This window comes from Gigantopelta aegis, chromosome 10 (genome assembly GCF_016097555.1).
Source record: "Gigantopelta aegis isolate Gae_Host chromosome 10, Gae_host_genome, whole genome shotgun sequence".
In the NCBI taxonomy this organism is placed as follows: Eukaryota; Metazoa; Mollusca; class Gastropoda; order Neomphalida; family Peltospiridae; genus Gigantopelta; species Gigantopelta aegis.
Genome location: NC_054708.1, coordinates 32,161,771 through 32,175,266, shown reverse-complemented (window position 1 = coordinate 32,175,266; position 13,496 = coordinate 32,161,771). Strand labels below are relative to the sequence as shown.

General features: G+C 35.6%; 1 protein-coding gene across 1 annotated transcript in view; it reads left to right on the top strand.

Moving 5' to 3' along the window:
• Positions 1–13,496, top strand: part of LOC121384646 (transcription elongation regulator 1-like) — a 32,851-nt gene that overhangs the window by 3,235 nt on the left and 16,120 nt on the right. Inside the window, exons 4-14 of the mRNA XM_041515121.1 lie at positions 144–309; positions 1,230–1,283; positions 1,746–1,894; positions 3,004–3,133; positions 4,571–4,689; positions 5,208–5,299; positions 7,679–7,818; positions 8,663–8,720; positions 9,345–9,507; positions 10,717–10,925; positions 11,907–12,057. Coding sequence (XP_041371055.1) covers positions 144–309; positions 1,230–1,283; positions 1,746–1,894; positions 3,004–3,133; positions 4,571–4,689; positions 5,208–5,299; positions 7,679–7,818; positions 8,663–8,720; positions 9,345–9,507; positions 10,717–10,925; positions 11,907–12,057 — 1,431 coding nt within the window. The remainder of the gene's footprint in view (positions 1–143; positions 310–1,229; positions 1,284–1,745; positions 1,895–3,003; positions 3,134–4,570; positions 4,690–5,207; positions 5,300–7,678; positions 7,819–8,662; positions 8,721–9,344; positions 9,508–10,716; positions 10,926–11,906; positions 12,058–13,496) is intronic.

Below are 13,496 nucleotides of genomic sequence, written 5' to 3'. Positions count from 1 at the left end.
ATGGGACAGACTTTAGAGTGAAATGGTTTTACAAAAACTATTGTTATGTATGTTATCCTGAGTGTTTTCTAGATATAATATAGTCAATGTGTTGTGTTAATATGACGGTTAAACTAAGCGATTAAACCAAACATTATTTTCAGTTGTATTACTACAATGCTCGCACAAGAGAGTCAGCGTGGAGTAAACCCGAGAATGCGAAGATCATGACCCAGTCTGAAGTGGAAGCCATGGCGGCACAAGCGGCAACTGGTGTCCCATCCACGACATCGGGGCCAACAACAGCAGCACAAGCGGCAGTTGCACAGGGTATGTCACGACTAATATAAACAAATGTGTATTCCGGCATTGGAATAAGCATAGAACCTGGTAACCCATGTATCAGGGGTGGGAATTCTCCTCGGATCAGCTTTTTTCCTATCATGGAACATTGCGTTTCCTTGCATTTTAATCGTCCTTTCCTCCAAAATGTGTCAGATGGCACAGATTTTAACCTAGCATTTCAAGAATTTCCGGGACCCCTCTAGATTTCCTTTTTTTTTTTTTTTTTTTTTTTTTACAGTTCACCAATTCCCATCCCTGATGTATAGGTTGCCAAAAATTACAGGTCTGGTAATCTATAGGTTACAACACATTTATCACGTTTAGTTACCATTACCATTCCTTAAAAAACATTATTCATTCATATCACTGGTCTCATTGTATTTATATTTGAATTTCGCACAATTTATCACAATTAGTCTCTCTTGGGTTTTTTCAAAAAAAGATTTGTGGAGAACGAAGTACCATTCTAGACTCTTGATATTTGGTAACCTCCTGGTAACGTGATTGACCGTTCTCGACTTATTTCGATGTCTTGGTTAGGGAGTCGGTCAATACACAAGCTAGGTAGGATAACAGCTGCATAATTTATGTTTTAATTTAGCTAATTGGAATGCATGTAAGTGTATAACTGCTTAATTATATTATCAATTGACATAAGTAAGAATAATGTAGGTGACATTATTTTTAAATCTTAGGTAACCGGACATCAGTTTCATCTCCGTCCTGTCTTCTGTCTGTCCGCCATATAACTATAAATTAAAATGTGTTGAGTACACCCTTAAGTAAAACATGTCTTTCTGTCTTTCTTTTACTTGTATAAAAGCACACCATAAATTAAAATGGCATTTTTATCATCATCATTAAAGATGAACGAAGTGTTGATATATGTTTTATTTCCTTTCCAGCCCAGGCCACTAATCAGCTCACTCCAGCAGACCAGTCACTGTCTCAGACTCCAGGTATTGTGCACAAGCTTGGCGAAAAATATTTCTTTGGGGAACAGTAATCAAAATATCAGTTACTCGAAACAGAAAACTTAAAGAGACATTTGTGCATTAATAAAAAATGGTCTATGGTTAGGGCCCTTGGTAGGATTGCAGAGGTCGAAATTGGATGAAAAAGTTGTAAAGTGAAGTTTTCATTAGGAAATGATGTGGGTATGGCCAATGCTCCCCAGTGCTTATTATTCATGTACATTTCGTTTTACACTAGGTGATGTTTGACTGTTTAATGTAAACACTTGTAAATTTTGTTTTGTGTTAGAATTACCAAATGTTTGACATCTATATTTTGTTTTGTCTTAGAATTACCAAATGTTTGACATCCAATAGCCAATGATTAATTAAGCAATGTGCTCTAGTGGTGTTGTTAAACGAAACAAACTTTAACTAAAAACTATTAATTTTTTGTTTTAACCCTAGTTGCTGCAGGAGCGTTCAACCCTGCACACTTGGCGCCAGGCTTTAACCCAGTCACTCAGCAGAGCGGTCAGCCGTCTCCTGCCCAGAGTTCTCCATCAGACGCCAGTAACGAACCGGCCATTTCTCTACAGAAACCACCAACAACACAGGTTTGTTCTTTCACAAAGGTTACACCTTGTCGTGGGACGGGAAGTAGACCATTGATAAAGCATTTGCTTGATACACAGTTGGTTTGGGAACGATCCCCGTCGGTGGACCCATTGGGCTATTTCTCATTCCAGCCTGTGCACCATGACTGGTATACCAAAGGCCATGATATGTGCTATCCTGTCAAAATTACCAAATGATTGACATCTAATAGCCGATAATTAATAATCAATGTGCTCTAGTGGTGTCTTTAAACAATACAAACTTCAAACGTGTCGTCGGTTATGGATTAGGAGGGCCATTCCAAAATTGTTACCTCTGGCATGAAGGTTACATCTTGTTGTTGATTATGGATTAGGAGGGCCATTCCAACATTTTTATCGCGAGTGAAGGTGATGCATCGTAAATATTATTTTATGCCCAGTGAGTTTGCCACATATTTTCTGTTGTACCTACATGGTTTAAATAGGATTTTATTTGGCTTTTGTGATAAATCCTTATAGTTAACAATGAAATACAGTAATCTTTTTCTTCTGTTTTTTTCTCTCATATTTTGCCAAATAACAGCATGGTACTTTTTGTCAGAATCTTAAGTATTTCCATCATGTTATGTTTTTTTAATAAATACAAATGAAAGAAGCAAGACTTGACGACGGCATCTTAGACGCTTTGTATGTTCATTTTTAGCTAACATTTGCTACCTTAGTAATTTTCCATCTTGAAACATTTGCCAAAATTGTTAACAATAGCTAACTTCAGCTGCAGAATTTGTGGGTTTCAGATTTTATTACTACCCAAAAACTATTCTTATGCTTGTTCTTGATAAAAAGTTTACAGTACCTACTAAATTTTCATGACCTTGGAAAGGTTTCTGATTATGTTTTTAATTCAATAATAGGCTGTGAATTTAGCAGGATTATTTGTTTACATAAATCCCAGATTTGGAGTCATATTAAATCCTAAAAATATTTATTGATTTAGTAATATTTACAATGCCAGCAGAATCCTAAAAAAAAAAAAAAAAGTAAATTTTTTTTAATAATCCCTGAATATAATTTTCATCTATACATGACGTGGTTGACATCAAATATTTTTTCTTTTCTTTCTCCAGTTGCCACCCAAGCCTCCGGAGGTTGCCGAGTGGACTGAACACAAGAACACAGACGGCAGGAGTTACTACTATAATTCCAAAACTATGGAGTCCACATGGGATAAGCCACGGGTACTCGTTGACTGGGAGGGTATGTGTTAAGCATAATTCTCAGATTATTATCTGTCTTGGTGTGCTTTCCTACACATGAATCGGTCTACAGGCTGGTAGGTACTGGGTTCGGATCCCAGTCGAGGCATGGGATTTTTTATCCAGATACCGACTCCAAACCCCGAGTGAGTGCTTCGCAAGGCTCAATGGGTAGGTGTAAACCACTTGCACCGACCAGTGATCCATAACTGGTTCAACAAAGGCCATGGTTTGTGCTATCCTGCCTGTGGGAAGAGCAAATAAAAGATCCCTTGCTGCCTGTCATAAAAGAGTATCATATGTGGCGACAGCGGGTTTCCTCTGAAAAACAGTATCAGAATGACCATATGTTTGACGTCCAATAGCCGATGATAAGATAAAAAATCAATGTGCTCTAGCGGCGTCGTTAAATAAAACAAACTTTACTTTTTTCCTACACATGAAGTAATAATGTGCATTACTCTCTCAGTAAATCAGTTTAATTGAAACATTCATAGCTTTTGATTAAATATGTTTCTTTCTTTCACCTTTGCTGATTGAGTCTGACCCATTATGGTAGAATTAGGAATTGAATTTTTTTTATTAGTTTTGAATAACTGTTTAACAAATTATTATCAAATAATATTGCTTGAAAAGCTGTTTGCCGTAGAAGGAATGACCACAATTTTTGCACAACCTCGAGAAGTAATTTCGTATTGAGTTTGGCTTTTATTTTTAATCCAGTATTAGTTCGATGTGTCAAGCAATACCTAACTTACTAGGCTAACAGTTAAGAAAAATTGGTGCGTAGTATAGGGATTTTGTTTGATTTCAGCTTCTCCAGTAATTTTTTTTCTTTTATTGAAATGCTCCCTTCATTGGCTTACACTTTTTAAGCGTACATGTATACTGGCTGGTTATCTTCAGTTTCTTTTGATCATGTTGTCAGTGGGGGTTCTCCAGCTAAAACTGGGGAGAGGGCCAGGATTTAGCTCGCTGATGGAGCACTCATCAGCATTTGTTATCAGAAGCAGCCTAAATGGTGGCAGGGTTGGGATATAGCTAGGACAGTGACAGTGCTCACCTGAGGTGTTTGAATCGGGTCCCTTCGGTAGACCTAATCTCAGATTGGGTTTTGTCACCATTCTGATCAGTACCCCATGACTGGTATATCAACGGCCATAATGTGTGCTGTCCTGTCTGTGGGGAGAGTGCATATTTAAAAAGATTTCTTTCTGCTAATGGAAATATGTGTCACAGTGACCAAATGTTTGACTTCTAATAGCCGATGATTAATAAATCAATGTGCTCTAGTGATGTCATAAAACAAAACATTCTTCAACCTATACGGCAGTAGCAAATTTAATTTCTCTTTTGCTTTCGACCAAGTTTTTATATAATGATGTGTTAGCCACCATATAGCCATGTGGCAATTGATATTCCCTTCTTGATCTTTCAGCTAAGATGGTCAGTTTACAGGCCTCCCCTACACCCGAGCCAGCCCAGGTGAATGGAACAAGCACCACTACAGAAGAAACTGCAATGGAAGCCAGTGATAAAGAAGAAGAAAAGGAAGAGGTAGCACTTTCATTATCATCATGCTTGATTAGTTAGATGTATCAGTGTTGTCCAGATTTCAAAATCAGTGCTGTGTTTATCATTTTTGTCTCTTCATAAGGTGAATTGTAAGTTTTAATTGTCTAACAGTGATGACAGTCGAGTTGGTGTTTTTCTTCAAGTCTGTGATTGGGATATGATTTTTAGATGGGTTTCTCACAAACTATAATTGCCAGGTCAACACACACCATGGAAAAAGAACATTGTTGGTTACTTTAAAGAAAAAAACACATTGTTTTGCTGTAAATTAATGTCACATGTTTCACGTGAAATACAGTTTTTAACATCCTGTTCAATAGGCATAGATTGCATTTTGACGAAAACCTTTACTGTTGTATTGTTGACTTGAACTAACGTCCATACACATTCACTGCTAACTCCAAAATCTGGAAATTGGTGTGTATCACATTTTGGAAATAATCTCTTCATATATATTTGTTTAATGAAATTAGCTATTTGGACTAAAATGTGTTTTGCAGGAAAAGAAAGAGGAAGAAACCAAAACAGAGGAACAAAAACAAGCTGATAAGCAGAGGCCAGTGTCTAGCACACCCGTACCAGGCACACCATGGTAGGAACACAGGATTCATTTATTCATCTTAACCTAAAGTCCCATCCTCCTACAAAAATATTTTTTGTAAATAATTTCAGTTTTGTTTGACGTAGGAAGAAAAGTAAAAGTTTTTTGGAAATAACCCATAAAAAACCAAATTTTTGTGTCCAATTTAGACAACAATCGGCTCAAAAATAAAAAACACTTGTAGTCAATTCCTTAGCATGGAAAAAGGTGTTCCCTGTGGGATGGACTGTAGTTATGTATTGTTTTTTATATTTCACAGTGTTTCACAGCACATTTTACCTTAAATCTCAAGGCACACCATTAGCTAAGACATTTAAACAATGGTTAATTTGTAAATGGAAGACAATGTTGCAGCACACTTGTAGAGAAAAAATTATTTGTATCCGAATCTTTACTGTTTTGGTCTCCAGTTATAAACAAAATTTATTAATTGAATAAAGCACACCTACAATTTGTGAAGAAAGAGGAGAGAGAAGGCTTCTAACCATCTGTAAACAAGCCATACAACAATTGTTTTTTGTGGTAGTGTGATAGTTGAGGGGTGAATGAAGGTTGGGGAGGACTCGTCCTGAGAGAGCTTTTGACAACAACTGTCAATTTCCATTAAAGGGACATGCCTGAGTTTGTTGCATTGTAAGATGTTTCCAACTAATAAAATATTTGTACGATTAAACTTACATATTAAATATATTTTCTTGTTAAGAATATCAGTGTCTGTATATTCAACATGTTTCTGGTCTTCTTAATATTTGTAAGAAGCCCAAACTAGATTTTGTCTTCCAATAATTTCGTACGTACGAAAAAAACATATTTTAGAAAATAAATGATATTTAACCTAGTACAAATATTAGAGCAATCAGAAACACGTTTAATATACAACCACTAATATTTTATGCAGAAAAATGTATTTGATATGTAATTACAATTGTTAAAAAGTCTCTATTAATCGATAAAATCTTTAAAATTGCAGCAAACTTAGGAATGTCCCTTTAAAGGGATTCTCCTGAGTTCGTAGCCATTGTAAAAGGTTTTCGGCATCTAAAATATTTAACACTATTAAAATTACAATTTACTTACATTTTCTTGCTTAGAATATGAATATCTGTACAACCAATGTATTTAAGGACATCGTAATATTTTGTAATACAGTGGACTCTGTCTAAACCGGATTCTGTGTAATCCGGATCTCTGCGTAAACCGGTCCATTTCTAAAGCCCCGTCCAGCTACCGTTTATCTCTTAGGTATAAATCTCTGCCTAATCCGTATTCTGTCTACTCCGGACTCCGGATCAAAAATCAAGAACAAAAGAACCATTCATGTATTAATTACCTCTGTCTACACCGGATTGGGATTTGACTGAACGAGATCAAATACAAAATGTAATCGCACTCGTGTGAAGTTTACTCTTATTTCGATAGGCCGTTAGATCAATCAGATTGATATTAGTGTGTGTGTGTGTGTGTGTATTTTATGTTGTCTTATTTCATTTATAATGGCGGAGCGACCCAAAAAACGGCAACGTATCGAACTTTCGTTAGAAACTAAAGTCAAATTAATACAAGAATTTGTTTCAAATCCATAGTAAAAACAGAAAGATTTAGCTCAAAATTTTTAATTCGTACGGACGAATAAACTATGTTTTAGGAAATAAAATGAAATTAACCTAGTACAAATATTAGAACGACCGGAAACAACGTTTAAAGTTCTGCCACTAATATTTTATGCAGAAAAATATATGTAATTACAATAGTTAAAATGTCTCTGTTAGTCGATAACATCTTAAAAATTGCAGCAAACTCAGGAATGTCCCTTTAAGTATATTGTTTTTAGTCTGTGAAATAATCGATTGCAAGTTTGGCTTGTATGACTGTGTTTCCCAACCATCCATGGTTTCAAATGTCATTGTTGATCATTCAAGAACCATAACTCTGGATGAACTCTGCCTTAACCGGTCCTCTATGTAAACCGGACTATTTCGACGGTACGAAGTGAGTCCGGTATAGACAGAGTCCACTGTATATCAATATTGATTTTGGTCTAAAATAATTTCGTACATACAAATTTATTATTTCTTCCCTAAACCAAACAAAATCTGCAATAATTTGGCAAAACAATATTCCAAATGTATTCATCCCTATAATGCTTCATATTTAAAATATGTTAAGGTAAGATAGTGGGCTTTTTATTTTAAGTAACATGTTTTTTTATTTTGTAATCCCCTACCCTTCAAAACCCTGTAAAATACTTCCAAAGTTGTTTCCCCATGTCATTTTCATCTCTACTGTAAATAGACATTGGTAAAAAACATTCTTGACAGTTTAGTTTAAACGTGTATGGACTCTAAACGCTTACTGGTTCCCCACCTCCAGGTGTGTGGTTTGGACAGGAGATGGGCGATGTTTCTTCTACAATCCGAGTCAGCGCATGTCTGTCTGGGAGAAGCCTGAAGAGCTGCTGTCGAGACCTGATGTCGAGAAGTTGATCGCAAACAGACCCGATGCCAAACCAGGTGAGAAAAACTTCTGTATAAAATATTTTTAATCTCACATCATAACTGGAAGTTGGGTTGTGCACTCTAGTTTTTTTGGGGGGGACGTAGCCCAGTGGTAAAGCACTCGCTCGATGCGCGGTCGGTTTGGGATCGATCCCCCGTCGGTGGGCCCATTGTGCTATTTCTCGTTCCAGCCAGTGCACCACGACTGGTATATCAAAGGCCTTGGTATGTACTACCCTGTCTGTGGGATGGTGCATATAAAAGATCCCTTGCTGCTAATCGAAAAGAGTAGCCCATGAAGTGGCGACAGCAGGTTTCCTCTCAATATCTGTGTGGTCCTCAACTATATGTCTGACGCTATATAACCGTAAATAAAAATGTGTTGAGTGCGTTGTTAAATAAAACATTTCTTTCTCTTTTTTTCTAGTTTTTCCATCTCTCTTAAAAAATTATTATTATCTAGTTTGGTTCAAATCTCAAATCTTTTTTGAGTGAAATTTGAAATGGCAAATTGATGATCAACTGATGTGAACTTGTGTTTAATTGGCGTGCAAAGTGAATGATTATTCATTTATTATCTATTTTGGTTCATCAAGTACGAAATGTATTTCTGTCAAAAGATAAACATTTATTTATAGCTGTCACAAACATCAGAATGACAAAAAAACCACATTTGGATTTGTGGAAATGATAATTTAAGCAACATTTTGTAGGTATTTAATGTTTTGGGTTTTTTTAAAAGTTAAATCTATTTTGTACATCTTAATGATTCATTACCTTTAATATGATAACTGTTATAATGATTAAGAAAATAACAATTAGTCTGAGTTTATTAAATTATGGTGCTTGTCTTTTATAGCGGAGAAGACCTCAGCAGAAAAGGCATCAGATGATGAACCTGCATCCAAGAAAAAGAAGTAAGGATATAAAAGTCTTTTCAATAATTTTTAAGAGTTATTATTATTAAAATATCATTTAAGTAGCGTGAACAAGGTTTGCAAAGTGCATTTTTGATTATTAAAATAAAAATTACTTTTATCTGGTATTACAGCTTCTGAAATGTCATTTATAAGACAGAAAATGTAATTAAAATAAGTAATTTTAATCATTTTAAACACTGTATCCACATTAAGGGTTACAATAACCACAAAGTTTGGAATGTCCCAGACTTTTGGTTTTGAGAGGCATGGGCATGATCACACCTCTGCGCACCCCTAAATTAATATTGCACACCTAGGGGTAGTTCCTGATGAGTAAAATATTTCGCCAAAGTATCTTTGAAACTTAAAAAACAACAAAAACACATTTGTTCAATGAAATATTTCTTTACAATTTTTTTTTTTTTACAAATTAAAATAAAATTGCAGTTGGCAAGTTTTCGAGCTTTGTCTGGCCCCTTATTTGAGCAAACCGCATCAGTCTTACTCAGATTCTTTTGAGGAGTTTTATTTTTGCATTCTGGACCTTTTAATGAATATGATTTGATATTCTTCTGGGTTTTTCCAAAAAACAAAATGTCTTCTCTTTAATTTCTTGTTCAGGATTGAGGAACCGAAGGACACTGAGAAGAAGGACATGCCCAAGAAGATTGACGTTGGCAAGGAGGCGGCTATCGAGGCTGAGGTGCAGGCAGCACGGCAACGGGCCGTCGTGCCTCTGGAGATCCGCATGAAGCAGTTCCGAGACATGCTGGCCGAGAAGGAGGTCTGAGGCACTTTATTCCATTCTTAGTGATACATCTGTATCCAGGATACAACATTTCAAGTTTGTCATGTCTGAGAACATCTGTGTACAATGACAAAAAAGAGAACTCATTAATATAGTGAGGCGGGGTGGGGGCAGCTGCAGGATTTTTCTAGAGGTGGTGCAACATTGAAATAAGGGCACCTACAGTACCCTAAAGTAAACTAACATGCTTTGTATAATGGCAGTTTATTGGATATTGTGGGAACTTTGAAGTTAGGGGAAGGGGTGCAAACCCCCAACACAACCTAGATCATCAACTGGTGGTATTTGTTTCCAAAATAGAAAGGTGCTCCCTGACCTGTTTAAATTAATACCCTGTCGGTGGACCCATTGGGCTATTTCTAGTTCCAGCCAGTGCATCACGGCAGGCTTATCAAAGGCCGTGGTATGTACTACCCTGTCGGTGGGATGGTGCATATAAAAGATCCCTTGCTGCTGATCGAAAAGAGTATCCCATGAAGTGACGACAGCAGGTTTCCTCTCTTATTATCTGTATGGTCCTTAACCATATGTCTGATGCCATATATGATATAACTGTAAATAAAATGTGTTGAGTGCGTTGTTAAATAAAACATTTCTTTTTTTGTTTAAATTAATCAGTATTGTAATCTGTCCAATATAGCTAAACTAAGTACAAAAGTTACTCCCTCTGATGAAATTCACCATTTATCAACATATTTTAAAAAGCCTGGTATTTTATGGAGAAACTTGAGTACTTTAAATCATCGCTTGTTATTGATGCAAATAATGCTGTCAAAATATCAATGCAGTAATAGATTTGTTTAGGCTTTTTATTCCATGTTTATAAAAAGAAGGGAAAAGAACAATAAAACAAAAAAGTATGTCTGTTACAATGCAAGCATTATGTTACATTAATTGTATGCAATATTTTGTGGATGAGAAAAACAAAAAACTTTAAAATTAAGTCTGGTTAACAATGCTACTAGAATCTAAAGCATGTTGATTAATTAATCATCAGCTATTGGGTGTTATTGCAATAATTGAAAAACAGTCCATAGAATTTTACCCAAAAGAATCCCATTAATTATTCTTAATTCTAAATCATTTTATACTTTAAAATTATTAAATAATAGTGTGTAAAATTTTACCAATGAAAAAAAAAAAAAAAAGTAATTAAACTAAATTGTAATCTTTAATAATGTTCAGGTTTCCGCGTTCTCTACGTGGGAGAAGGAGCTGCACAAGATCGTGTTCGACCCGCGCTATCTGCTGCTGACGTCACGCGAGAGGAAGCAGATCTTCGAGCAGTACGTGAAGGAGCGTGCCGAGGAGGAGAGACGGGAGAAGCACCGCAAGCTGAGGGAGAAGAAGGAGGCTTTCAGGCAGCTGTTGGAGGAGGCCAAGCTGCACGGAAAGTAAGACAAGAACTTTCTTTATAAATCACAGAGTTCGAGGGTGTTCAGATTACAAATTCCTGAATAACAGAAAGTAAATTGAGAGCTTTCTTTATAAATCACAGAGTTCGAGGGTGTTCAGATTACAAATTCCTGAATAACAGAAAGTAAATTGAGAGCTTTCTTTATAAATCACAGAGTTAGAAGGTGTTCGTGTTACAAATCCCTGAATAACAGCTAGTAAGACGAGAGATTTCTTTACAAATCACAGTGTTACAGGGTGTGAGACCATTTTTGTTACAAACCCCTGAATAACAGAAAGTAAGATGAAAGCTTTCTTTATAAATCACAGAGTTACAGGGTGTGCGTATTACAAATCCCTGAATAACAGAAAGTAAGACAAGAGCTTTCATTATAAATCACAGAGTTACAGGGTGTTCGTATTACAAATCCCTGAATAACAGAGTAACATGAGAGATTTCTTTATAAATCACAGAGTTACAGGGTGTTTGTATTATAAATCTCTTAATAACAGAAAGTAAGACGAGTTACAGGGTGTTTGACTTCGTATTACAAATCCCTGGATAACAGACAGTAAGACGATAGCTTTCTTTATGAATCACAGTTACAGGGTGTGAGACCGTTCATATTTAAAATCTCTTAATAACAGAAAGTATGATGAGAACTTTCTTTATACATCAGAGAGTTACAGGGTGTGAAATGCATTTTTCATATTTTTTAAAACCACGTGCATCTGAGAAGCAGCAGTTAAGTAGTCCTGTTTTAATCTATTTTTAAGGGTATTTCAACATCACAAACTGTTGTTTCACACTCTGTTGTATTCAAATTCGTTACAGGTTTGTAAATTAATCAAACTTAGTGTCTAGTTTTACGGGTTGAAAATATGCCTTGGTCCCTTTAAGGCTTTGTAGCTGAAATTGGTTACTTATTGGTATTTCAAGTCCTTACTTTATTTTTAACATTTTATTTCTCTCTCTACAGGTCATCCTTCAGCGACTTTGCAGCACGCTATGCCAAGGATGAACGCATGAAGGGAATTGAGAAGATGCGTGACAGAGAGTCTCTTTTCATGGACTACTGCTCGGAGCTGCGGCGTAAGGAGAAGGAGGAGAAATCGTACCAAAAGGAAAAGGTATGCTGGAAAGTCTCCAAGTCCACGGTAATGGGACAGATAGAAGAACATGTAGACATTACTCTCTCTCTCTTTTTTTTTAATTGTGCCACCAATCCCTAACATGCAGCTTTTTAGAATGAAAAAATTATTAGGTGTCTGGTAGGGGGTTTTGGGGGAGAGGAGGTGTTAAACTTGGTTTATGTTTTTTAGGCATAAATAATCACCATGAAGCATTGAACTTGTTTCTTGCTACGGTTCACTTTTTACCATCCTAATAAAAAAAGAGAAAGACCGTTTTCATTTCATTTTTATCTTTGTTGCATTGCCCATTTTTGAATTTTGAAAAAACCAGTGACTTTTTGATGTTAATGAAATGCAGTCGAACTTTGGGCCTAATCAAAATGCTTGGCAATCACAGAATTGTGATAAATTAAAATTTTGTCTCATTAGCTTGAATTTACCTGATTATTAAATAATAAAACATTCCAGAACAAATGTAGTGAGATCTTGTGCCATTAACTTCCATTGTGTTACTTGTTAACAGTTTACAGCATTAATATGATGCATTAAATATTTTGGGTCTTGTATGTTGAATGACAATATTTTCACTTTAACAGCAAGTAGCTCAGAAATTACAGAAGTTGAATTTATTTCCATGCGTAAAAGGATTGGTGGTTCATAGATATAATTTTATAACTTTTTATTTTACTCAGCATAAAGATTTTATTACAATATTTTTAGTTTTTGGGGGGAAACTAGATATTTTATTCCTGATTTTTGTTTTTAAATTGATACCATAAATCACAAGCCACATTAAACTCAGTGCTCAGTTTCTCTTCCATTCATAATAATAGGTTGATCAGCGACAATGTGTTTAGTAGAATAGTCCAGTATTTTTAAACAGTGATCCAAAGTTTCAACCTTGGTCTGATGTAAGTGGATTAGGTTGAAATTGTGTAACAATTCGGATTGGATTAAAATGTTTACAAATACTGCCACATTTTTTGACACTTTCAACACAAACATTCTTAATATTTTGTTGAACACCAGTGATATAAGCAATCCTGGCCAAAAGATTTTGTGGATACATGAATTCAGTCTAAAGGAATATATGATAGCTGTATTGTATATACGAAAATATCTACCCAACAATTGCATTCATTACATTCATCAAGAATATATCTTGTAGTATATTTATGTCACTTTGGTTGCATTTCTTTCAATATTTCTTGTGTATTTAAATGTCATTTATTTCAGCAGTGTTACTAGGTTAATTTCAATGTGAACAAAGTGATGGTCGTTTGGTACTTGGTATTCAGTCACTGAATTTGGGTGAAGGGGTTAAGAATTCCTCTGGAATTGTTAAAATGATTTGATGTAGATATTAGTTTCATCTCATAATCTTGTGCTTGTGACCCAAAATCTGGGATTGCAAAAGTATGGCATCCCACTAAATT